The 25,619-nt window shown below is 64.7% G+C and overlaps 1 protein-coding gene across 1 annotated transcript; it reads left to right on the top strand.

Moving 5' to 3' along the window:
* Nucleotides 1–53: 53 nt before the first annotated feature.
* CHLRE_16g654950v5 (uncharacterized protein) lies at nucleotides 54–24,709 on the top strand. The gene is made up of 39 exons (XM_043070875.1): nucleotides 54–481; nucleotides 712–1,254; nucleotides 1,418–1,671; nucleotides 1,830–2,669; nucleotides 2,875–3,993; nucleotides 4,297–4,406; nucleotides 4,879–5,239; nucleotides 5,605–5,716; nucleotides 5,953–6,307; nucleotides 6,601–6,640; nucleotides 6,934–7,206; nucleotides 7,434–7,784; nucleotides 7,934–8,384; nucleotides 8,659–9,300; nucleotides 9,484–9,724; nucleotides 9,967–10,031; nucleotides 10,229–10,599; nucleotides 10,792–11,591; nucleotides 11,785–12,607; nucleotides 12,747–14,006; nucleotides 14,247–14,440; nucleotides 14,628–14,718; nucleotides 14,903–15,097; nucleotides 15,317–15,358; nucleotides 15,587–15,871; nucleotides 16,147–16,510; nucleotides 16,846–16,955; nucleotides 17,233–17,652; nucleotides 17,818–17,877; nucleotides 18,126–18,224; nucleotides 18,445–18,509; nucleotides 18,855–20,448; nucleotides 20,749–20,817; nucleotides 20,948–20,992; nucleotides 21,216–21,385; nucleotides 21,566–21,665; nucleotides 21,923–22,024; nucleotides 22,170–22,247; nucleotides 22,518–24,709. The coding sequence occupies exons 1-39, from the start codon at nucleotides 370–372 to the stop codon at nucleotides 23,415–23,417; spliced, it is 14,106 nt and encodes a 4,701-aa protein (XP_042915517.1). The 5' UTR covers nucleotides 54–369; the 3' UTR covers nucleotides 23,418–24,709.
* The last annotated feature ends 910 nt before the right edge of the window (nucleotides 24,710–25,619 follow it).

Genomic DNA, 25,619 nt, shown 5'->3' with positions numbered 1-25,619 from the left:
GGGGCCCGCAGAAAATCCACGAACAGAATCTACCTTGGGATTGCTAGGGTGAGACAGTCAGCACACGTGCTTCGCGGGGCGCCGCTTCGCGACCGGCACGGGGTGAGGATCGGCCCGACATGGGCCATGGGCGTGGGCAGACGTCATTGCGGTTGATTCATTGCATAACCAAACAAGAACCTGACTTTATGACTTCCAAATATAACTACGCACGACCGCGGCATCCGTGCCCAGGCTTGAGTGTCAGTTTTGTTCGAAAAGCAACACTGAAATGTGCCTTCATTAATCTTTTGGCGGGTGCTTTAATTTAGCCATGAAACTTTGCGTAACGTTGCTTGACGACGCCCCCGCGGTAGAAGCTTTCCTGGCATGAGCCCAGGCTTTGTGCTAGCGCTCGTTTTGCTCCTCAATTCATGCAGAGCTGTGGTCCTTACATCCTTGGATGAACTTTTATGGGGACCAGCGCTGCCGGGCCGAGACGGTAAGCTGCTCAGACGAGTGAGAGGGTGGGCAGTCCGCGCTTCAACGGGCCAAGCGCAGAACGACACAAACGATTGCAAACATAGCAAATATCGTGATTCACACTGGCGCTGGTCAACGAACAGACTAAGTTCCACCCCTGAAACCGACGACCGGGTCGCATACGCCTCCCACCTCGGTCTTCCCACCGCCCGCATCTGCCCGCCTGCGCCCCTCTGCGCTTGCTCGCAGGGGCGCTGCGGCTGTCCGGCGGTCCGGACGGGGCTCCGGAGGGCCGCCTGGAGGTGTTCCATGCCGGGCGCTGGGGCGGCGTTTGCTCCCTCCTCTTTGACACTGCGGCGGCAGCTGTAGCCTGCCGCGCCCTGGGCTTGCCGACGACCAATGCCACAGTGCTACTGCCGGATGCTGACCCACTCGCCATTGCAGCAGCAGTGGCATCACCTGCGGGTCGGGCTGCGGGTGGCTACGGCGTTGGCCGGCTTACGTCGATGTCGCCACCGGCGGTGCCGGGGCGTATCTGGCTGGATGACGTAGTGTGTGAGGGCAGCGAGGCGGCGCTGATGCAGTGCCGGACGGGCGGCTGGGGCGCCACCTCCTGCCCGCCGCAGTGGGCGGTTGGCGTCCGCTGTGGCGGTGGCGGTGGCGATGGTGGTGGCGGCGGCGGCGGCGCCGACGCCACGGGTGTCGGTGCAGCGGGTGGCTCCGACGCGGCAGCCGGCGCAGCCAGTGCTGCGGGAAGTGGTACTGGCAGTGCCAATGGTGGTGGCGACACAGGTGCGCTTAGTGGAGATGGGCTGGGCGGCGCTGGCTTCACGGCTGGAGGGGCTGTCAGCGCGGGTGTGCCACAACCCTACCCAGCAGGGCTTTCACGCACGGCCAAAGCCTCTGCGAACAGACCTGAGACACCGCGCAACGATGCTCAACTATGCCGGCACAGGTTCCGTCCGGCTCCGACCCAACTACCTGATTCCCGCAGCCAGCCCGGACTACGTGCCCGTACGAGTTGGGGTTGTGCAGCAGGGTGTGCTGCAGGTGTCGGTGGGCGGCGTGTGGGGATACGTGGGCGGCGGGGGCTTCAACGCCGCGGCGGCGCGCGTAGCGTGTCGGCAGCTGGGGCTGCTGCCGCCAGACGAAACAGCCGGCAACAGCAGTAGTAGCAACAGCGCAGTGGCAGCCATCGAATTTGCCACGGTGCGTGAAATTAAAGTACGGTAATGGTGTTGTTCGGGAGGTCTGAATTGGAATCTCCTCACGTGCCTCATGGCAGCTAGCTCGGCCACAGGTCAGCGAAGCCACGCGCACACCAACTGTACCGCTTATTATGGGCTTACGGCTCACTGATGGTGCAGGTGCCCTGGTTCCCGGACGCTCCCATCTGGCTGACGGAGGTGGGCTGCGTGGGCTCCGAGGCGTCATTGCTGCGCTGCGCCCGCCGCGGCCCCTTCCGCCTGCCGCCGGCAGCTGTTAGCGACGCCAGTGGCGCCGCCGTGCCCGCCTCCGGCGCCAGCGCAGCGGCGGTGGGTGCGGTGCTGGTCCCCTCGCTGAACTCCGCGGCTGGTGCGCCAGCCACGGTGGCCGTGGTCAAGTGCGGCGACAGCGATCGGGATGCTGGGGGCGGCGATGTGGCGGCGCCGCCGCCGGCAGGCGAGGACGCAGCAGGGGCGGCAGGTGGCGGCCGGCGGCGGCGGCTGCAGGGTCTGCTGCTGACGGCGACACAGGGCGCCGCCGCTGCCGCTGCTGGTCCCACTTCCACGGGTGAGTCAGCAAGCAGCCGCAGCGTGGACGGCGGCGGCGACAGCGGACGTGGCCACTGGCAACGGAGGTCACTGCGTGCGTCGGGCACAGGAGCGGCAAGGGCTGCTGCTGACTCCGCGGACGCGACTGCGTCGCCGCCAGCTGACGGCGCGAGTAGCAATGAGCCAGTCATGCTGGCGGCGGTGTGTCAGCTGATCCTGCGGGGCCGCAGGTCGCGGGCGGTTGCGACGGATGCGCGCAGCACGAACAGCAACGGAGGGGCCGGGGAGTTGGGCGCCAACAGCCCTGTGCGTGAGGCCCTCCTGAATTGCACAACAAGGGTTGCGGGCGGCGGTGGCGGCAGCAGCGGCGGCAGCGGCAGCAACGGCGGCAGCGGTGGAAACAGCGGGCGCAGTGGGCTGCTGCTGAAGGTCATCGCCGGGCGCCAGTTTGTGGTGAGTGCGTGAGAGCTCTGGGGGCGGGAGGTGGCCTGGGGTACGTGCCTGTGAGTGCGGCGGCCTTGCCAGTATCCGGCGGGCGCTAGAATTTCGTATGTGAAAGAGTGTCTTCCAATGCCACGCCCCTCACGTCACGTCACGCACGCCTCCGGCTGCTGGCTGCCCTGCCTACACCCCAACTACCGTAACTGCCTCGTTGCAGAGCGCCCTTCTGCGGAACTGGACACCCGCTAGCAGCAGCCTGACGAGCACCAGCACTATCACCAACACCAGCGTTTTGCCGGACCCGCTCACGGGGGCAGTGCAGCTGGACTTCCCCGACCTGGGCATTTCAGTGGTGGTGGACCCCGATGACCCCACCTATGCCGGCTGGGGGCTGTTCTTCGGCGGCATCTCCACCGATGGTGGCAACGGTTCTGACGCCGTCTTTTCAGGCGGCTCTTACACCGGTGGCGGTAGCGGTGGCGGTGGTGGTGGTGGCGCCTCAGATGGCAGCAGGAGTGGCGCCGCGGTGGCGGCGGCTACGCAGCAGCAGGGGGAGGACGAGCTGGTGGCGTTGGAGCTTGTGGACTCGGTCATCTCGGATCTGTTCCTCAGCACGTACACACCGGTGGTGGAGATAGCGAATGTGGCGCATGTGGGCATTCGCAACAGCAGCATCTTGCAGCTGGAGGGGGCGCCCGCGGTGGCGTGGTCTGACGTGCAGAATGGGGAGGTGTGGGGCCTGGATCCAAACCCCAAGCCCACGTACGGCCCGTTCTGGGCGTATGGCGTGGGTACGGCACGCATGGAGGGCGTAACCTGCGCGGGCGTCGTGCACGCGCACGGCTGGGGCTGCTTCCTTCTGGACTTTGATCGCGACCAATACACAAGGGCGCTGGCACTGGGGCTAGTGAGCAGCAGCAATAGTAGTAGCAGCAGTAGCAGCAGCAGTGGCAGTGGCGTGCGCCGGCTGCTGCCGCCGGTGCCGCTGCTGCTGATGCAGCGCTGCCGCGTGCTCGGCACCTCAGTCATCGGCGGCGGCCCCGCCCGCTCCCGGACCGACTCGTGCGATGAGGACATAGCCACAGCCACCTACAGCGCCAACGCCTACTCAACAGCTCGCGCCATTGACCTAAACGGTCGGCGCGTGGCGGTCGAGTACGACGCACGGTACGGCCTGGGGTACGGCGCCGTGGTCGTACGGCCAGATTCCGCCTACCGCATTGAGCTGTCGCAGCCGTACGCGGCTCAGCCGGCGGTGCAGCTGAGCGGCTGCGTGTTCGCCTTCAACACCGGCAACCGGGGCGCGGCGCTGGCGGTGAACGCGATGCAAGGCGGGGTGAGTCGTCGCCGTGGCTTGTCGTGTGCCTGGCGCTGCGTCTCAGACACGTACGTACGCGTACCTGCTTCGCGTGCGTGGCCTGTGAATCCACGTACGTGCGGTGTTTGCCACGCTCGCCCGGCTGCCCCTATCACCGCCATCCTCTGCCGCCGCCACCCACCGCACCCACCAAACTCCCTCTTGCCACTGCCGCCGCTTCTGACGCCGCCTGCTTACGTGTGCGCCAGTCCCCGCAAACCACCACACACACACACACACACACACATGCGCGCACCTGCACACACATGCGCGCGCCTGCAGAATCCCGAGGTGGTGGTGGACGACCGCAGCCAGCTGGTCGGCAACACGGCCTGGACACATGGCGGCGCAATCTGGGTGGCCGCGCTGGAGGTGGTCACTGGCAGCAGCTGGTGTGTGTGTGTGTGCGTGTGTGTGTGTGTGTGTGTGTGTGTGTGTGTGTGCGTGTGCGTGTGCGTGTGCGTGTGCGTGTGTGTGACTGTGTGCGTGTGCGTGTGTGCGTGTGCGTGTGCGTGTGTGCGTGTGCAGCTACCAGTGCCTGGGAGATGCCTGGAAGGGAAAGGTGCAGCCTACGGTATGTCACGTGTCCGTCTGGCCCTGCATGAGGCATCACACACAGCAGGCACACATGCACGCGGGGCGGGCACCCTATGCGACAAGATATGTGGTTCCCCTCGCATGGTAAAAGTGGGCTGCGCCCATGCCACGTCTCCAGTCTGGGACCGCAAGCGTCTACCACTCTTCTCCCTAGCCCAGAAAAGCCGTGCCGTTTTCACCCCTCGAGTGCCTGGCATACATGCCAGTCATGCCTTTCCTCTCGAAATGATGTTCAGCGACCCGCCGCCCATCAAACCACCATGACAGGCTGCCCGGCGCGGTGCGGCTGGACGGCGGCGCGGCGCTGCAGCGCAACGCGGCCCTGTCCGGAAACGGCGGCGCCGTCTGGTCTAACGCCAGCAGCACCGTGACCGTACGGTTAGGATCCACTGCGCAGTACAACGGCGCCAAGTTGAATGGCGGCGCGGTCTATATAGGCACGCAGCCGCCGGTGGCGGAGCGCAACAGCCTGTACGGCTCGATAAAGTACGGCGTACTGCCGCCAACGGAAGTGGTGATTGAGGCGGGGTCGGCGCTGGGTGGGAATTTCGCGATGGATGGCGGCGCGCTGTGGCTGGGTGCGGGCTGCGCCAACGCGGCGGCGGCGACCTGCAGCACCCGCGTCCGGGTGAGTGGGCGGAGGGGAGGGTGGCACTTTACTCCAAACCCAAGAGAGTGGTGTGTTGGTGGGAGGGCGGGTGGGATAGTAGGGGTTTGCATCTGATAAGGTGGTGGGCGACATCGATTGGGGTCAGCAGAAACGGAACGGGGTTCTGTGGGGGCGTCTAGCTATTTACGTTTTGACTCCTCTAAATGCCCTGCTGCCTAGTCTTTGGCTTGAAGCTCGTGTGATTCAAGATAGAGCGGGAGAATGTAACGCGGGTACTTCCCGTTTCCGACAACTTCGAAGGCAGGGCCTTTCCCGTCGTTACATTGCGCGCCGCACTCACTGCACCCACGCCCCGTGCACGCCGCCTGTGCCTGTGTGTGCAGCTGGACGGCGGGTCGCAGCTGCACGGCAATGCGGCACTGCAGCGCGGCGGCGGGATGCACGTTGCAGTAGGGCGGGGCGGGCTGGAGGCGGCGAACGGCAGCAGCCTGGCGGGTGAGTGGGCTGCTGTTGTCGTGCGTGGCCGTTGTTTCCTCCGTGCACGGCAAGATGAAGGGATGTTGTGACGCAGCCCTGCGTGGCTCGCTGCCGCTGCAGCAAAGGAAAACCCGCAGCAGCAGGTCAGAGACTCATGGTGCTCGTTGCCTAGGACATAAGTCATAGGCACATCGCTGCACTGCCACGCTTTCTTTAACCCAACCTCCCCAACCACCCATTTCTACCCAACACAGGCAACTACGCGGGCTCCACAGGCGGCGCCGCCAACTTCGCCAACGGCCTCAGTACGGCAGCACTGGTGGGCGCCCACCTGCTGTACAACACGGCGGGCGCGTCTGGCGGCGCAGTGTACGGCGCCGCCGCCACGGCTGCCGCCGCCACCGCCAGTGGTACCATTAGCGGCAGCAGCAGCAGCAGCATTAGCATGGCTGCCGCCAACGCCACAGCGGGAGTGGTGCTGATTTTGAACAGCACGGTTGCTAACAACACGGCTGTGGGGCTACACGGCGGCGCGTTCTGCGGGCCCGTCAGCTGGCTGGAGCTACGGCAGGGTGCGGCTGTGGTTGGCAACTCCGCCTCAAGCACAGGGTGCGTGAGGAGCGTGATGAAGGATGTGGCCGTCCGGTCCCATGGGGTGCATGACGTGACCGCTGGCGCGGAGGGCCAGCAGGCTGCAGCTGCGCGCTGGAGCCACGTGCGCGGCATGGAGCTGAAACGCACTTACACACTACTGCTGCACACCTGCCTGCCTGGTGTGGCCGCGGCTGCTTCTAATCACCATTTCACTTGCAACTCACCGCACACCACGCTTTACCTGCGATGGACATTGCATGGTGTGCGTGACGAGTGCGTCTATATGCGGTGTGCTTGCTTGCTCTCAGGGGCTTCCTGTACTCCGAGGACGTGCTTGCCACTGTGCTGGTGGGTTGCTAGGCGGCAAAGTGGCATGCCACCGCCGCCACCGTCTGGACACACCTGAACACATCAGCCATGTCTGTTAGCGAACACAAGGGAGGGCTTATAATTTGCGTGTGCGTGCGTGTGCGCACCCATCCACTAGAAAGCCGTCTCACTCGACGGACGGGCCCGCACTCTCGGCTGCAGACCGTCAGCCCTGCTCGCGCCTCGGCACACGCGCCTGGATTAACAACCCTGTATGCCTTGCGTGTTTAATTTCTCTCTGCCTCGTCACCGCGTGATCCTGCCCGCCGCAGATGCAAGACAGCACCGCGTCTGACAACTCCGCAGACACCGGCGGCTTCATCGCCTACCGCCCCTCCTCCAGCTCCACAACAGCTGCCGGCGCCCCTGCCAACACGGGCTCTGCCCCGTCCTCCACGGCCTCCGCCGCCGCGACCTCGACCGCCTCCGCCGCGGCTCCCGCTGGCGGCGCGGGGCCCGCTCAGCTGGAGCTGAACTGGACGTTCAGCCGGTCACTCATTGCGAACAACAAAGCCGCAGCTGTTGACGGTGGCGCATTTCTGATGGTGGGTGCTTGCTCATCTTAGCGTTAGTCAGGCCGCGGTGCCAGTCTCTGGAACGACCTAGGAGATGGTTGGAAAGGAGAAGAAAGGGATGGGCTGGGCATGTGACCCTGACTGCGGGTGTGCACAGGAGGGAGCAGGCGCTCGCAGAAGCAAGGCAGGTGCACGGGACTGCTGCTGAGAACGTGCATGCCTCCCCTGGCTCCGCTCCTATTTCCGCCTGCGTACAGGAGGGCGTGCCAACCGTCTCCACGCGTGGCGTGCACGTGGGCTTCACCGACACCCGCCTCGCCCACAACAACGCCTCCTTCGGCAGCGGCGGCGTCTTGTTCCTGCGCTTCACCGCGTACGACACAACCACCGCCACCGCCTCAACATCTTCCGGCAGCGGAAGTGGCAGTACTTTCACGCCGGTGAACGTCACAATTAATTTTGATAATGTTGATGCAGTCAGCAACCGCGCCTCGGGCGCGGGAGGCGTGCTGTGCCTGGTGGGAGGCCGCAACGCGCAGGCGGTGTCAGTGCGGGTGCGCGGCGGTTGCATGCGGGAGAATCGCGCCGGGCACGGCAACTCCGCGCAGGTTGGTTGGATGGATTCGCAGGGGTGTCTGGGATGCAAGTGTCGGTGCGGGTACTGGCGCTGTGGCCACATAGGATACTATGCTACGTCTCCATCCGTACACAAGAAGGAAGGTAGTGTGGATTACACCCGGCTGTTTGGTCATCGCAGGGTGCCGTCATGCGGGCAGGCGGCGCCGTCTACGTCGGCCTCCTGATCGGCAAGAGCAAGAGCCTGGCCTCCTCAACCCTCCCCTCCAAATCCGCTTCCCCGTCCGCTGCTCCCGCCTCGGCACCAGGCAGTACTGCGGCCGGCGCCCCTGCCCCTGCCGCAGCGGCTGGGGCCCCGGCAGGGACACCGTCAGCCGCTTCGGCCGCAGGAGCCATCGCGGGTGTCGGCATGGGTAGCGGCGGCCCCCCTGCTGGTGCCGCTTCTGCTGCTGGCACCAACACCGGCAGCACTGCTGCCACGGCCCCGCCGTTGATGGTTCCCTGTGAGACCTACTTCGAGGGAGTGACCATGGTGGGCAATGCCTGCGGCGGCGGCCCCGGCGGCGCAGTGGCGCTGGTGGCCTGTACAGCGTACGTAACCGGCCGGTCCTACTTTGGCGCCAACGTAGCTGGTGCGTGCGTGTGCGCGGCTGCGCCTGTACGGTATGCGCGTGCAGGCATGTGCTCGTGTGATTGTGTGCTCGTGTCCGCATACGGTAGGACTGTTTGCGCGTGCCCGGGAACGTGCCTGCTAGTACCGGCTGCCAACAAACCGTATCCCGAAGTGCACATTTGCTTGGTATCTCCTCCCAGATCCGCACGAGCCCCATCAACCCTCGCATGCCGGTACCCGCAATGCCGCCCGTCCTGCCGTGCCTTTCACTCTGTGGGCAAACACGCACGCAGACACGGACGGTGGCGCGATTGCCGTACTGGACGAATACACCATCCTGGCCCCTGATGTCAGCAGCCGCCTGGCTGGGCTGGCGGGCGCCGTGCCCTGCCTCACGCCCGCGCCGCCATCGCCGCCGTCGCAAGTGCCGCCAACTCCTGAGGCGCTGCCACGTGGCGGTGCCGACGTGGCTGCCGGCGGGTTGCCATATGGGACTGGTGGCAGCGGTGTGTTTACTGGTCAGCGCCGGCTGCAGCAGCAGGCGCCGGCAGGAAGTGGCACAAGCAGCACCAGTGGCAGTAGCACTGCAGGTGGCTCCGGCAGTAGCAACGGCGGCGCAACCGGCAGTAGCGGCAGTAGTAGCAGTAGTAGCAGTGCCGTCAACCGGCCGCCAGACACGCTGCTCGCGTTCGACTCCACGTTCGCCGCCAACCAGGCCCGGGGCGGCGGCGGCGGCGCCGTGTTTGGATCTCTTGCCACTCTGTCCATCACCATCACCCGCTGCAACTTCACCGGCAATGACGCCAGCAGCGGCGGCGGCGGCGCTGTGGCACTGCGGCGAATGGCTGTGCCGGCCGACTCCAAGGCTCCGCCCACACAGGTCGGGCTGACCACGCTGACGGGCTGCGTGTTTCGCGGCAACTCCGTAAGCAACGGTAAGCGGTGTGGCATGGGCGAGCATGTGTGGTGGTGGGCCGCTGGTGTGTGAGCGGGGCCCTGATGGCTTTGCGCATGCCGTGCAGCGCGCCTCCCCGACACACCTTTCCGGGGCATCTTACACAATGCCCCTGACCATTGACCATACACCCCAACCGCTTTCCTGCTTTGTTCGCACGCAGGCGCCGGCGGTGCAGTGTTTATGGACGTGTCGGGTGCGCAGCTGGACGTCAGCGGCTGTGTCTTTGACGCCAACGCCGCCGCCGGCGCCGCCAGCCCCGGCGGCGGCGGCCTGGCGGCTGACCTGGTGCCCACGGCGGCGGCACTCAGCGGCGCCGCCACCTCGCGGGCCGACCTGCGTGGCACTCCCGCGTGGTTCCCGGCCGTGATGCGGGCTGGGCCGCTGGTGTCGCTTAGGAACAGGTGCGAGCGAGCAGCTGCTGGCGTGTGTGTATGTGCATACGGTTGATTTCTGGTGTCATCGCGGCGGCGCCATTTGCGATTTGTGAGAATGTCGTACTTGCTCAAAATCCTTATTTTCTCAAAATCCTCGCTAGCCTTCAAGTGGGTTTGATGCGTGCTTCATGCAGTTTGATCGGTCATGGCTGCTCATGCTCTCCTCCCTCGTGCCTTTCTCCCTCCACTCGCGCCGCTCTGCACCACAGCAACTTCACACGCAACGTGGCCGCCACCTCCGGCTCGGGCGGCGGCGTGCTGCTCACCTTCCTCGGTGCGTACTCGTTTCCAGCACTTGCGCCGCTCCATTGCCTGCTTAGCCAGCTTTGGCTGTAGCTCCTGCAATGCATCTCGTAGGAGATGCACCAGGTCTAGTGCTAGCGTCCATTCTCGCGCACTTGACTCCTCGCCTGCTCTGCACTTGTCCACTCACTCGCTCGCCTACCCGCCTGACCCACTAAACTCCTGCAGACCTGTACACGCCCCTACGCACGGAGGTCACCGCCTGCCTCTTCGCCGCCAATCTGGCCGCCCGCCACGGCGGCGGCCTTGCCTTGATAGCCGTGTCCGCCACGCCCCTCGCCGCCCTGCCCAACACGTCCACCAGCGCCACCGGCCTGCCGCCGTCCGCCGCCTTCTCTACAGCCGGCGGCGGCGCCTCGCTCTTCGCGTCAGCGCAGACTGTGCTGAACGCGAGCGTGTTCCAGGGGAACCAGGCTGTGGGGCGGGGGGGAGGTGTGTTCGTGTCGTCGGTGGTGCGCGGCTTGGAGCGTGCCACGGCGACAACGTGGGGCCGCTACCCGCCCGCCCCCCTGGCGCTGCAGCTGCTGCGGTGCTCGCTGGTGAGTGTCTGCGGCTGCGGACTTAGCTTGAGCTCGGGAAGATTTCCCTGTTACCAGCAGTTATCAATGTCGTCGACCCAAAATCGCATGCACCCAGTGATCTGAATTAAGGTAGAGTTCCTGGAAATGGTTGCACCCGCCGACACGGCCAAACTGAGCGCTGCGTGTGCCGCACTGCTGGGCGTGGTGCAGGACGCAAATACGGCTGGCACAGGCGGCGGCGGCCTAGCGGCCAGCAGCCCTACAGTGCGCGCCCTCGACGGGGCAGATGCACGTGACGACGCGGCAGAGGAAATCATGGCACACCTGCTGGCTGGCAGTGGCAGTGGCAGTGGCAACATGAGCAGTAGCAGCGGCAGCAACAGTGCCGCCTCATCCTCTGGCGGCAGTAGCGGGTACACTGCCGCGCGCGAGTTCCAGCCGCTGACAATTGACGCAATCACCAGCAATGTGACCGCCAATGCGGTCTATGCGATCGCACTGTGGAGCACTGTTAGCGGAAGTGGCAGTAGCAGTGGCAGTAGCAGTAGCAGCGGAACGCGTTATTACATGGAGTCAACGACCGGCTCCTATACCACAACGCCTAACGGTGTCGTTGCTACGGCCGCAACCCCCGGCAGCAGCAGTAGCAGCGGAAGCAGCAGTAGCTCCACGGCGGACCTGCAATCCAGCAGTAGCAGTAGCAGCAGCGGCGGCAGTAGCAGCAGCAGCACCGGAGACGGCACGGGCGGAGCCGTGCTGGGGGGCGGGGGCCTGCTAGCCGATGGCTTCGCCCGCATTTTGCTGGCAGGGGGGCGCGTCGCTCGGAACACAGTGCTCACTCAGGTGCTTGTGGACGGTGGTGGCGGCGGCGTGCGCGCCGGCGACGGCGTCACGCTGGTGATGCTGCAGGCCGCGGTGTACGGCAATGCTGCGTACGGCCATGGGGGCGGCATCTACTGCGTCAGCTGCCGCGCGGTGGCGCTCGTGGCCAGCAGCATCAGCTGGGGCAGGTGAGAGGGTGTGGGAGCAGCAGCCCGTGCACGCACTGAAGCCTAATGCTGGCAGTCTGCGGCCCATCGATCTGCACGTGGCTCGGCCTCTCGGCGGCCAAGGCGAACCAACCGAGTGCCCCCACCTTCCAATGGTTTGCACCACCCCTCGCACCACTCACCACAATCACTAACGCCCTAAACGACATCGCAGATCCTCCTACGGCTGGGGCGGCGGCGTGCATCTGTCAGCCTGCGCCGTGGCGGGTGTGCTGGGTACCACGGTGTCCAGCAACCTGGCACCCACCGCCGCTGGTGTCTATGCCGGCTACCCGGCCGCCGCGTCAACGGACGCAGGAGCTGTCGACAGCAGCATGACCGCAGCGGTTGGTGCAGCTGCAGCTGTCAACGGCAGCAGCCTGGATACGGCAGCAGTCTATACGGCCGTACGATCCGCAGATGCCGCAACGCTCGTGATCCTGTACGGCAGCGTTTTCCACAACAACACAGCCTCGGCTGCGCTGGCGGCCGCAGCAGCCGCCGCGGGCGGTGCCGGAAGTAGTGACACCGGCGGCAGCAGCAGCAGCAGCAGCAGTGGCGTTAGCAGCCAGAGTGGCGCATCATCTTCAACAGACATCGGTAGCAGCAGTAGCTATGAGAATCACGGAGGCGCGCTCTTCCTCTCAGGCCGTGTGGCAGCTGCCGTGCTACAGTCTGATCTGGCGGCTGGTAACGCCGCCATGTACGGCTCCGCAATCTCGTCCACACAGACCTGTGAAAACCGTACGGCGGCGGCTGCAACTGGCATTCGCCTGCTGGCGGGCGCGTCCGTGTTCGGCAGCAGTATCACGGCAGCAGGGAACGGCAGTAGCGCTGCTGTCGGGGCCACTAATGACAGTCTCGCAAACCCGGCGGCGGCGGCTGTGAATGTGGCGGCGGCGGGCGCCGCCGCCTTCAGTCGCACGCTGGCGGCGCTGCAGATATTGGCAGACAGCCGCTGCTACGTGGTCGCCGTGTCCGGTACCTGGCTGCCGGCGGTGAGCGCTTTATTACTTGGCTTGTGTCTCCTGCTTTATGTTGTGCTGGCTGCTGCGTGCGTGTCCGCGTGCAAGCAACACCTTCCTGTGCCCTTCTGACGTGTTGTGGGATACTCCCTCAACGGCGTGGCTCACGCAGGCCTCCTACACCAGCGCGAACAGCAACGGCGACGCGACAGCCGCAGAGAGCACGCAGCAGTCGGCCGACAGCAGCGGTAGCGGTGGCAGCGACGTCCCTCTAATGATGGGTGACACAGGCGCCGCATCACTGGCGGTGGGCGGCTGCGACGACGCGCGGCTCATGGGCCCGGCGGGATCGCTGACTGGCTACGGCAACTTGACGGCATCGCTGTTGGTCCTTGCCCTGAACGCCACCAGCCTGAGCCCGCTGCTGCCGGTATTGCTCAACGGCCGCGCGCCGCCGTCACCCGCCGCCATGCTGACGCAGCTGCGCGGCGCGGAGGAGGCGCTGACGCGGGTGATCGTGGCGCGACAGAACGACACCGCCAACAGCCAGCAGCTGCAGACTGCTGGCGGCAGTGGCGGCAGTAGCATGGGCGGCATGGGGATAGGCACCACAAGCAACGGCAGCAGCACCAGCACCAGCAGCACCAGCACTGATAATGAGGAGGAGGAGGAAGAGCAGCTGTTGGCATCCGAGGCCACGCTCGCGGCGGGGCTGCAGGCCTGCTCCGCACGCACGCGCCGCAGCTACGCGAGCGCGGCGGCCCTCGCCGCCGGCGACAGAATCTCTGGCGGCCTCGAGGCGGAGGACCTGATTGATGGCAGTAGCAGCAATGCCGACGGCAGCTCGCTCTCCGGGGACAGCAGCAGTAGCTACCTCGCGTTGCCGCCCAAGGCGATGGTCATGGTCAGCTTCGCACCCGAGTCCGGAAGCGACTTGGTCGACGCGTCCGGCGTCAACGCCAGCGCAGTCATGCTGTCAGGCGGTACAGGCAGCGCCATGCCCAGCACCAGCACGGCAGCAGCAGACACGGCGCGGACGGCGGCGCAGCAGGCGCTGTCAGTGGCCGCCGGCGGCGCGGGTCCGGAGCACCGCCGCCACGTGCTCCGCACGGGTCAGGTGTACGGCATCTCGATTTACCTGCTCAACGGGCTGGGCAAGCGGGTTACGGTGGGCTCGTCCCAATACCGTGCCGCCATCAGTGTGGAGCCGGACCCGCTGCCGGGCGCCCTGGTGCCGTCTGGTCTGGTGGTCAGCGGCATCGTCAATACCACGTCTATGGTGGCGGCAGGTGGAGGCAGCAGTAGCGGCAGTGGACAACAGCAGCAGGAGGATTTGGATCTGGGCGCGGCCTTTGGCGGGTCTGTGTTTGCATCCATCTCCGCCCGCGACTTGATCAGCCCGGTGTCGCGCGGCGTGGCGACATTCAGCATGGTACGTTCTTTGGGGTGCGTGGGGAGCGTGCGCGTGTGTGTGGGGGGGTGGGGGGGGGCGGGTTGGGTGGAGGGGCGCGGCCGCGGCGCGTGTGGGCTTGCCACCACAGGACACATACGTGCGGGATGTCTGCCCGGCGTTTGCACCAAAATGACCTGTCGGCTGCCCAGGAACAGCGGTGCGTTTGAGGACTTGGCCGTGCAGTGTGCCTTTTTACATGCCTTATGTGTCTATCTGCAGGTTGGCCTGGCGGGCTGGCCGGGCAACTACAGCCTCGTGTTCCGGCTGTCGCGTGTGGTGTCCGTGTCTTCTAGCGGCCTGAGCTCGGGGTCGGGTGCCGCCGACGCGGTGCTGGAGGCAACGTCCGTGCCCGAGCTGCGAATGTCCATCCTGCTGCTGCCGTGCCGCGTGGGCGAGCGCCTCGACAGCAGCAGGTCCGAGCCACGTAGCTACAGAACCACACTGATGGTCGCCACACACGCCCAGCGTGATGCTTTCTTGCCGTTGGCTATAAGAACACCACGGGATTTCAGGGGCAGCATGCAGCGAGCTGCTGACTTGCTTCGTTGCCTCCCGCGTCAATTCGTAACTGAACACCTCGCTGCACAACATACCGTACAGGGTCACGGCCGCTGCGCCCCACAGCACCACCTGCTCGCCCTGCCCCACCCAGCAGCTGGCTTTCTGGCAGGACGACCGGCCGTCGCTGCAGGTGCGTGCGTGCGTGTGTGCGTATGCATGGCATGGCCTGGTGGTGGCCAGGTGGGCCAAGACAAGCAAACGGACGGCGCCTTTCTTGCGGGATCCGTATGGGTTGTTGTCGTGACTGTTGGTAACTGCAAAAGCGGTCTTGCCAGCTCATCAATGCTGCCAATCAAGCAACTGTGGTTTAACAGGACCTGGCGGCAAGAGTGCTAGCGAACGCGTCCGTGGCGGCCGACGCCAATGCAAGTGCCGCCAGCGGCGGTGGGGTACGCAGCAGCGGCAGCGCCGCCGTCTTGCCCCAGGACTTGGGCGCGACGATGCTGCAGTGGATGTTTGACTGGACGCAAGGGGTCGTAGATGTCGCGATTTGCAGCAACTGCCCAGAGGTGAGTGCAGCAGCGCGTGCGTGTGCGTCTGCGTGGGTGTGTTGGTTTAAGCAGTAAATGGCGATGAACGGACTGTTTTGGCCGTGTAATGAGCGGATGGTGCTGCACGCATTTCAGCGCATGCAATTCAGCAACTCCCGCCCATGTCAGCATGGCGCGTGCGATACGGGTGTTGTATTTGTACTTACCCGTCTGTCTCATCGTCACGCATGTGTGCAGAACGCATTCTGCGGAGGTGGCGCGGAGGTGGCGCCGGTTCAGGTGCGTGCCACTCCCTGGAGTCAGAATCCATCCGCACCTCGTGTAGCTGCATGCTGCCGTGCACAAACACATCATCCGTTACCCCGTCACGTTTCCTTCCCCCCAAAAGCGGTCATGGCAGCAAACACGCACCCACACCGCGGTTTCCTGTTACGAATAACCGATTCCTATTATTACGCATCCATGTTCCCTCCGCCCCCGCCTTCGTTCCCACCCTGCCTCCCGCAGGGCTTCTGGCACTCCTCGCCCAACTCCACCCTCATGCACCGCTGCCTCCAAGCCGACGCCTGCGCGCGCACCACCAACATCCTGCCGGCCGTGGCCGCAGCCAACGCCGCGCTTCGCCTGTCCTCCTCCGCCGCAGCCGCTGCAGCCAATGCTACAGCCGCCAGCAGCAGCGGCACGGCGGCGGCAGCTGGCGGCGCCACGGTGGTGGTCCGGCGGTACAGCACAGATGACCCGAGGATCAGCCTGCTGCTGAGCTGTCAGGCGCTATTCTACCAGTCCTGGCCGGTGCGTACGACATACACGGGGGGTTGGGGGGTGCGGCAGGTGGGGGCACCGAGCTTGTCGACGGCAGGTCATGCACGGTCGAGACTCGGGGGCGGAAAGCAACATACCGGTACGTTAGTCAGCAAGGGTTGGCCACAACCGCCGCTTGAGTGCGTGCGCTTGCACCAGGCATGTGAATGGGCTGAGGCATTGCGCTTGTATGTGACACAAATGGACTTCGTGTCTCAGGTGCACAAACAAGGCTGCTTACCTACTGTGCATCCGTGTCATCACAGGCCGGCTCGTACGCTCTGGCGCAGTACCAGGCCTTCGTACGGCAGCAACAGGAGCAGGTGGCTGTAGCATCACGTGTCGTGCCTGACAACAGCACCGCCGCTACAGCTGCCGGCAGTAGTTCTCAGGCGCCGCCACCGGCACCATCCCCTTCCACATCAGGCGGCAACACCATCGCCAGCGGCGCGATGGCTGTAGCATCCCCGGCCTCAGCAGCAGTAGCAGGAACCGGGGCTGTAGCTGTTGTGACTGACGTGGAGGACTTTTGCCTGTTGTGGGGTGTGGAGCTGTTCTCCTCGGCCGGCTACATGAACGCTCAGTGCTCCGAGGGCTACACCGGGCGCCTGTGCGCCGTGTGCGAGCAAGGTGCGTGCGCGCGTGCGTGCTTCTGTTAAATAACGAAAGCCCGCCCAGACGTGTGTGTGTGTGTGTGTGTGTGTGTGTGTGTGTCTGGCTGCTGCTGTGGGCATGCCGGCGGGCGCGGGGTTGGAGCGCTGCTGATTCGCTCGCTGCTTGACATGCCTGTGGCTTCTGCCTGCCGGGGGCAACAATGTGCGCACGATGAGCACTCTGGTAACTAAGGGGCTGTGGGACTTCAACAGGACTGTGACGTAAACACACACGTACACACTATATATACACACACACACACACACCGCCGGCCACACGTGAGCACGTGCTGCACGGCCTGGCACTCGCAGGCTACTTCCTGACGGCGGAGGTGGAGTGCCAGAAGTGTCTGAGTGTGGAGCGCACGGCGGTGCTGGGCATAGCGCAGTTCCTGTTCAGTGTGGCGCTGGTGCTGTACACGGTGCGTGAGGGGTGCGGGGCGTGGGGAGGGAGGGAAGGGGAGGGAAGGGAAGGGAAGGGAAGGGAAGGGAAGGGAAGGGAAGGGAAGGGAAGGGAAGGGAAGGGAAGGGAAGGGAAGGGAAGGGAAGGGAAGGGAAGGGAAGGGAAGGGAAGGGAAGGGAAGGGAAAGGGCCTGAACGGGCGCCGTTCATTGCAGGTGAGTTGGCGTCAAATGCTATCCTCCTCGCTCCTACTCACAATGCACATGCTCCTGCGCTTTGCCCCTTGCTGCCTCTCAGGTGTGGACAAACCTGCGCGAGGGTGCGGCCAGCTACAACCGCAACACACACCGGCAGAACCGCCAGGACCGGCTCGAACAGGAGGAGCAGCATCAGCTTTTGCAGTCAGCACAGAGGCAGCTGAAACTTGCCTCCACGACAGCTGCTGGCGGCAGTGGCAGCGGCACAGCCCCCCACCTCACGAAAGCGGCCAGCCGCGCACGCAGCAGCAGCGGCGCCGCCAACGGTGGGACACGGCAAGGGCCACACGGTCCTCAGTCTGGATTCGGCGGCGGCGGCGGCGGCATGGCACCGCTGGCGACTGACGGCTCGGCTGGAGGGGGGTGGGAGGAGCGGGAGGGGTCTCACCGGTACGACGAGGACGATGAGGACGAGATCAGTGCCAGTGAGATTCTTAAAACCGCAATCGTACACATACAGGTGCGTGCCGGGCTGGTGCGGGGTTCTGTGACGCGGTTTCTGTTGGCTGTTGGTCTACCTAGCTTACCTGAGTCGAGTGCTTGGGTGTACGACTGCATGGAGTTGTACTTTGCGTTCACCGTGCACACGTGCAACGCCTACCTCCTCACCACCGCCACCCCACAGATTTTCGTGACCATCACGCGCCTCAACATCTCTTGGCCGGACCTAATCGTCCGCTTCCAGGTATGTCTGGTGCCGGTCTGCCCATACACATGCTCCAGCCTATACTATCATATGCCCTCCTCACACGATGCAATCAAATTTACAATTTTCTCGTCGCCGGCCCCGCTCCAATCATCAAACGCGCACCTGCCCTAAGCGTTGCGAGCTCACGTCCTTACCGTCTTCCTCCTCCACTCCCTCCTCCATCCCCTCCTCCACCAACTCCTCCACCGCCTCCTCCACCGCCTCCTCCGACGCCCCCTCCACAGGGCTTCCTGCGCTCCGCCTCTGGCGCCGAGAACACAGTGGCCTACTCGCCCAGCTGCCTGTACCCGGAGGCTCATTCCGGGTTCCAGGCCCAGGTGCAGGTGGGCGACGTGTGTGGGGGGTGGGTGTGGGTGTGTGGATGGGGGGGGAAAGCACTGCACGAGTCTGAGGCGGCTGTGATGATCGCATGGGTTAATCCGTGTCTGGTGATGTCTGGTGACAACTGGCGGGGCGCAGGGGAGGACAGGGGCACGGCACACACAGGTGCTCGGTCTCAAATTATACGTACCTCACCCGTGCCGCCGGTGTGTGTCTATGCAGCTGGTGGCGGCGCTCGTCCAGCCCTTCATTGTGCTGCTGCTGGTGCTGTTCCTGTGGACAGCCAGGTGGGTTGAGGCTTGCTGCGGGAGGGTGGTTCCGCTGGATGACGCTGTGCGTCCACGTGTGCCGTGCATCAGCAACATACGCATGCTGTAGTGCCGTGTTGCGGAAATGATGGTCTGTCATCTGCTAGCTATCTAGTCCAAAGGATACGGTAACGCAGCACATTGCATGCGGTTTCCTTCCCCATGCCCACTCACGGCTCCACGGCTCCACACTGCGTACACGCCGTGCAATCGCCCGGCCGCCTGCCCCAGTACGCAGTCAGTTGCTGCGTTATTCATCTTCTGTCACCAGCGGGGGATCGACCTGCTTCTACTTAACTAGTGGGCCTTGGGATTTGCCTACAGGCGCATGATTTGGAGCCAGGCACGACTAAAGCGGAGCAGCCGCAGCAGCAAGCCCCACCGCAACCGCAAGCAGTCCTACGCCGCCGCGGCGGCGGTTATGAACAGGCTCCGCGCAGCGCGTGAGGCGGCGGCGGCAGCCGCTCGGGCCGGCAAAGCCGGCGGCACGCCCGTTGGCTCGCAGGGCGCAGCTGCCACGGCTACTGGCAATGGCAATAGGGCTGCTACTACGCCGAATGCAGTAGTGCGTGATGCGAGATGCTGCGATTGCTTGCCAACCATGAGGCGCGACGGAAGCAGCGTCGACCGGAAGCTGGGGGACGAGGGCAGCGGCGGAGTTGCTACTTCCAAGCCGCTGCCCCAGGAGCAGCAGACGCCGCGGGCGGCAGCGGGGCTATGGGTCGGCCCCACAGACGGCGGCGCAGTCTTGCAGACCAATGCGCTGTATGACTGCGCCGCCGCACCTGGCGCGGTAGCACCCATGGCGGGTGCCGGCACTGCCGTCGCAGCCTCGGCTCCTGCCTCGCCCCACAGCACCGTCGCCGCAGTAACGACGGAGCCAGTCGCCGCCAGTGGGTTTGCACCGCAAGGGGGACTGGAAGGAAAGGCGGCGCCGTTGGGGCCAGCGGATGCAGCAGCAGCGCTGCCCGACGACGGCGGTGCCGTGCCCTTTGGAACCGCCACCGTTGCTGTGGCGGTGGCGGAGGGCGTGGAGGAGCCCGAGCCGGAGGCGGCATCTGTGGCAGGTGCGGCGGCGGCTGTGGCGGATGGTTCCGGCGCCGTTCACACCGCGGACGCATCTGGGGACGAGCCGCCTGCAACACAGGAGCGATTGACCAGTGGCTGGAGGCCCCGCGCCGCGGCCGCCGCCAACGGGGCAAGCGCGCCGCAGCGACCTGCAGGGGCTAGCCAAGCCATGCGGCCCGCGCCGACGCTGCGCCCTGCCAACCTACCCGCCCTGAGTATCCCCTGCGACCCAGCTTCCGCCGGCCCCGGTCCGGCCGTGATTCACATGGGCCTCGCCACGCCGCCCGCAACCGCCACCGGCACCACTGCCCGCGGCACCACCCGGCTCACGACCAAGGTGTACGGTGCGTACGGCGCCTTCACTAGCGGCGGCACGGGCGGGAACTGGAAGCACTCCGCCGCCGCCACCAGCGCCACTGCCGCCGCCGGCCCCCACGGACAGCAGCAGCAGCAGCAGCAGCAGCAGCACTATCAGCACCCGCCAGGCAGCACCAACACCAGCACCTACCCCAACGGCCCCGCCACTATTGGGCACCAACACCAGACGCCACTACCGCCGCCGCATCCGGCGCCGCCGCCGCCGCCGCTGCAGCTCCTGCCCAGCGCCAGCAGCCAGCGGCTGGTCGGCACTCCCAACAGCATCGCCATGCCCACGCCTCAGTGGCGGGACGCACCGCGGCCGCGCTGGGCCCGCCTGTTTGGCTTCGCCACGAGCGGCGGCGGCGGCGGCGGCGGCCAGGGTGGCCACATGTCTCACCTGATGCACTTGGATCAGGCGACCAGCCTGAGGCAGCAGCTGTTCGTGGTGATGACGGTGGGAGTGTTCATCCTCTACACGGGCTGGGCACAGGTGCGCTTTCTGCGTGTGTGCGTGTGTGCATCTGTGTGTGCGTGTGTGTGTATGTGGCCATACATGTGGCTGCGGTTGCGGCTGCGGTTGCGGCTGCGGTGGCGGCTGCGGTTGTGAACTTGTGCGTGCAGAGCGGGTTGTTTGCCGCGAGACTGTGACCTGGGTTGTCATCTGCACCTCAAGGACGTGATGCAGTAAAAGGGCTAGGATCCCACATTGCCTAGCCCGTGACCAGCAGATGCCTGCTGCTAGACTAACCGCCAACCAACTGCTGCCACCCACCAACCCCTTTAACCTCAGGCCGCATTCTCAGTGTTCGCGTGTGTGACGCTGGACGACGGCACAGGCAGCTATCCAGATCTACAGCTGGTGAGCCTCTAGCACGCGCGCTCTTAGGGCACACCAACGGTCACTATGCACTTGGCTGGTCATGCCATACGGGGAACCCGCCCTATGTCGTGCACCCACACATCGTCCCACATGCCCGTCTTGCTCGCAGTCCACGTGGCAGCGCGGCTACTGGCTTCGCAACATGGCGCAGGAGGTGGGTGGAAATGAACTTGAGTCTGGGTGCGAGGTAGTCGGGCTGGATTGGGCCGCCGGGTGCCAACGGACATGCGCTTTGAGCTGTAACACGACGCACAGCGCGGGTGTTCCAATCAGTGTGCGTTTATAGCTCGGGTTGGTATACACGTGACCTCGCCGTCCTACGGCTTTACGGTAATAAACCCAGCTGACGCGTCCTGTCTTGCGATGGCTCCTTGCAGTGCTACTCCGGCGAACACGCAACGCTGTGGCTGCCCATCGGCATCGTGGCGGTGGTGCTGGTGTGCGCGCTGCCGCCGCTCACCAGCGCCGTCATCACCTACCGCAACCGGCACCGCCTGCACGAGCCCCGCACGCAGCTGGTGTACGGGTTCCTGTACAGCCGCTACAGGTGCGCGTGGGCGTGTAGGCGGTTGTGTGTGTGTGTGTGTGTGTGTGTGTGTGTGCGTGTGTGCGTGTGTGCGTGTGTGCGTGCATGCGCGTGTGTTAAAAAGCACGAGCACAGACGCACAGACTCCTCTCCACCCACGCTATGCATCTCTCGCGCCGTTGTCCCGTGTTATTCTTTCAGGCCGTCGTTCTGCATGTGGGAGAGCGTGGTCCAGCTGCAAATGCTGAGCCTGGTGGCTGTGGAGGTTTTCGGCAGGGCGCTGCCCATTGGCCAGCAAACGGTGCGTCACCGGATGCGTGCGGATCATGACGAGATGACAAGCCCCCACCCCATTGCCACCGCCGTACATGCTGCATCGTTTTAAGCGTGCAGGCTGGCGGATGTCGGGCCAACACACCGCCCATGAGTCCATGACCACACAGCACAACACGACCTTTATTGCAATTTACAAACTGCATTGCGCCCACCGTCGTGTCCATGGCATCGTGCCGCTGCCGCTATCGCTGCCGCTACTACTGTCTACTCTTGCCGCTGCAGGTGCTGATGCTGCTAGCCATGAACGCGGTGGCGGCCATAAACATCTGCTGCGCGCCGCTGCGGCACGCGGTGATGGGGGTGCTTGAGTTCAGCTCCATGGCTGTGAGTGTGCAAAGGTTACGTTCCCCACACTTCTCCACACACCCAAATCAAGATGGGGCTGACCGAAATTGCTGGAGCTGACAGTGATGACAAGTTTGATGAGGTTTTGCTGTGCGTGTGCGTGCTGTGACCTTCATCCTTGCAGGTGCTGAGTGCCACGGTGATGGTGGGGCTTTTCCTGAGCGAGGGCCAAGACGGCGGTGCAACCGGGGCCGCCACCGGGGTGAGAGTGCATTGTGCGATGAGGATATAGTGCGATGAGGATGATGGGAGGGATGCCGAATGGCGCAAGGGGGTGGAGTGCTGTGGGTGAAAATCCTGCGCCCGACAGGAAGGCATGGAGAGAATGGATTTTTGACAGGGTCGGTGAGGGCGCGGACGTACGGACGTTACATACCGCCGTTTCGCTCTCCCTCACACACTCTCAGTCCTCGCAAACGCCCCTCTCAAAACCCGCCGGACCTCCTTTCCTACCCGTCGCCGTCGCCTACAGACCGCGCTGGGTATCCTCATTGTCATCATGAACGCGGGCCTGTTGGCGGCCCTGGTGGCGCTCGTGGTCCACGCCAGCCGGCACAACATCCGCAGGAACTGGGACTGGGCCCTCCGCGCCCTGCGCCGCATGCGCCGCTGCCTGCGGCGCTGGTGCCGCGCGCACCTGTCCTCAGGCTGGTGCGGAGGCGGAGGCAGTGAAGGCGGCAGCGGCGGGCAAGGTGGTGAGGTTGGAGAGAGTGACAGCAGCAGTGAGGCGTCTGGCGACAGCGATCGCGACTGTAGCGCCTGTGGTCATCAGCCCACAGCAGGGGCTGGCGGCAGCGGCGTGGTGGTGATGGCTGGTGCGGCGTCAGCGCCCGCCTCAACTGCGGCATCGCTGTACCCACAGCAGCTGCAGCAGCAGCAGCAGCAGCAGCAGCCGGGCGGGCAGCAGGTGTGGCACGGGGCCCATGGGGACTGGAGCGTGCACTCTAACCAGGTGCAGAGCGTGTACGGTCACAGCGGCGGTTACACTCCGCAGTACGACACCAGTACAACGCCGTACTCCCTGCCGGCCGCTACGGCGGCTGCGACAGGCGTGTCAGTGGCGATGGTGTCAGGCTGGGGCTCCTCCACCGCGGCGGTAGGCTCCGACCCTGCTGCAGCGGCAGGAGCCGCGGGTGCGGCGGCTGCGACAAGGCCGTCAGCTGTCACGCCGGCGTCATCAACGGGTGGGGACGCAAACGACCGGTCATCTGGCCCCTGCCTGCAGGCACACCAGCGGCCGCACCAGCGCCACGGCCACCCGGCGGCGGCGCCGCTGCCTACCGTGATGAGTGTGGGGCCACCAGAAGGCTCGGCGCTGCAGAGCGACGACTCACTGCAGCCCCCGCTGGGGGCGCCGATGCAGCAGAAATAGCAATAGCCGCAGCAGCGGGGTCGTCTCTCGTCATTGCCTTGGTGGAGGTGGAATCGGCAGTGCCAGCAACAGCGGTGAAGGCAAGGCGTAGCAGCCAGCACGTCTAGAGACCCCCTTTACGTGTGGATGGACTGCTGGGGAGCAGGCGCAAGGGTCATGGTCAGATGCATCTTGCAAAGGCCAGATATGTCCGCTAGCAAGGGGCTGTCTTTGCCATCAACATGTGCGCCAGGCGGTTGTTTGAAATTCTTGCACTTGGAAGGAGATTAGACGTTGATGCTGTTGCAGGCGTACGTGTCGCATTGCGGCAACTAGTGTATGCCAAGGTGCATGCTACATGATAAGGATGAATATAAGTGCAGGTTCATGGCCGTGTTAGTAGAAGTACCGTATAGCCACGCGCAGCCGGTCGAGATGTGCATCACACGTGGCCATCTGAGTGGAGTTGTCACACACTGTGCCGAGGTCGTCCACCCTGCCGCATGAGTGGCCCGCCAGAAGCATCACAGATTGAGGGGTGCACGCTGGACAGTTCCGCCGCTGAGGTGGAGTAAACTCATTAGGCCTCCCGGCGTCTGCTATTTCCCAGTCGGCAATCGGCACCAGGCAAGGTCACATCTGCACGGATGATTTGGAGTGCATGATGCTTGGGGCATTTTGGTGCCTGACGCAAAGAGGCCAGACCAGGGCCCGAGTATCCGAGAGTTTGTGACCGGGTGGGGTATACTGGCGATAATTAGGTTTGGGCGTGCGCTGGTCTGCCAGACCCGGTTCACAGCACGCAGCTGCGCACGCCCCTGCGCCAAGGATGTGAAGTGGGAACAATGGCGAGGTTGAATGCTCAAGCTCGCGAAGCGCGCTGATTCTTCTGCGGTGCAGAGGGGTGGCTGGTGTGTAGAGCGGTAGCTGAATTCTACCGAGCACGGCAGCTGGCACGCAGGCCCATGCTGTGGCTGTGAGAGGACGTGGGCTCCGATTTCGGCTTGTTTGATATGCTCGGGGGAACCAGTCTCCCTTATTGGGCTGTTGTCATCCAGGCTGGCTGGCTTAGGCGGTCTTAACGTGCCAGATCGTGTCTGCGGTGTCTCGAGCCGAGGCATACCGTATGGTGCACTGCTCCGCGGCTCCGTCGAGCCCACGTTGGCTGTGCAGATCAGCGGTACCTCCTTGCGTGACAAACGTGAGCGCACGTGTGCTTTGCAGCCAGCGGGTGCGCCACGGGTGTTAGACAGCAGGCATGCCAGCGCAAAACCCAGCGTGTCGCCCCTCAGAGTGGCAACGTCTTAAGATACTCACACGAAGGGCGGCGGGCTGGCCTTGCCCTTGCCCAGGCGCGGCGCCAGAAGGTGCATCACGGGGGTGGCATTGGGGTTGGCTTGCTGGTAAGGAAGACATCTCGCCGCAGCGACGGGGCCACGGGGGTGGCGTGTCGGTACCGCGGTGCACGATCAGCCGCAGCCGGCCGCGCTACAGTTCCCTGACCCAGCCAGGGATCTGGCCAGGCATAGGCCGCATAGCTCCAAGCAAGCTGTGGACAACGCCGTCCAGTGAGCTCTGGGGCTTTGGGACCCACCGAAAGGACGGGGCGGTCGTTGCTAGCCAGAGTCGATGCAGTAACGTGTTAGTATATGTGCACGAGACACCACGAGTGGTGTGGCTATAGCGCAGGCATACGTTGCCATGCGTGTACAAGCATAGTGGAACCTGCCTGTGAAACCGGCCGCAAATTAAGACACCCAGACAGGGCTTTGCATCTTTGGGGAGCGGCAAGAAACTGGCCCAACGCAGGCCCTCGGGCGAGAAAGATGGGCAGGTCCGGAGGTGCATTCTTGCCGCTGGGGCTGAATACGGTCCCCTCATGAACGAACCTAACGAACCCTTCCCAACGCTAAGCACTGGGCATTGTTGGGCCCCTGGATGTCGTGGGCGAGTAAACGGTTAGGGCCCCTCTCGCCAGCGACGGCGGCCTACCCCTGGACGATGCCACCAGGAAGATGCAAGTCCTGCTCCCCGGGTGTCGATTCGTGTCCTGCGCAGCAGGAGACCTTGTGCCCCCGCCCCGACCTCCTTTACCACCACTTACTTCTTCCATTCATCGTCTCCAGCAGCAATGTGCTTTCAGCAGTTACCCGGCCGAGCGAGCCCGAGGGTATGGGTTCATGGGAGGCAAGAGGAGCGGGTCGGGGGATCCGGGCACGTCCG

Source organism: Chlamydomonas reinhardtii, chromosome 16, assembly GCF_000002595.2.
Source record: "Chlamydomonas reinhardtii strain CC-503 cw92 mt+ chromosome 16, whole genome shotgun sequence".
Classification (NCBI taxonomy): Eukaryota; Viridiplantae; Chlorophyta; class Chlorophyceae; order Chlamydomonadales; family Chlamydomonadaceae; genus Chlamydomonas; species Chlamydomonas reinhardtii.
The sequence above is the reverse complement of the archived record's forward strand: the minus strand, read 5'-3'. Positions and strand labels throughout refer to the sequence as shown.

Coding starts and splice junctions, on each gene's coding strand:
- CHLRE_16g654950v5 (XM_043070875.1), top strand. CDS start 370: ATGAGCCCAGGCTTTGTGCTAGCGCTCGTTTTGCTCCTCAATTCATGC. Junction 482..711: donor AGCGCTGCCGGGCCGAGACG/GTAAGCTGCTCA, acceptor GCTTGCTCGCAG/GGGCGCTGCGGCTGTCCGGC. Junction 1,255..1,417: donor CAATGGTGGTGGCGACACAG/GTGCGCTTAGTG, acceptor ATGCCGGCACAG/GTTCCGTCCGGCTCCGACCC.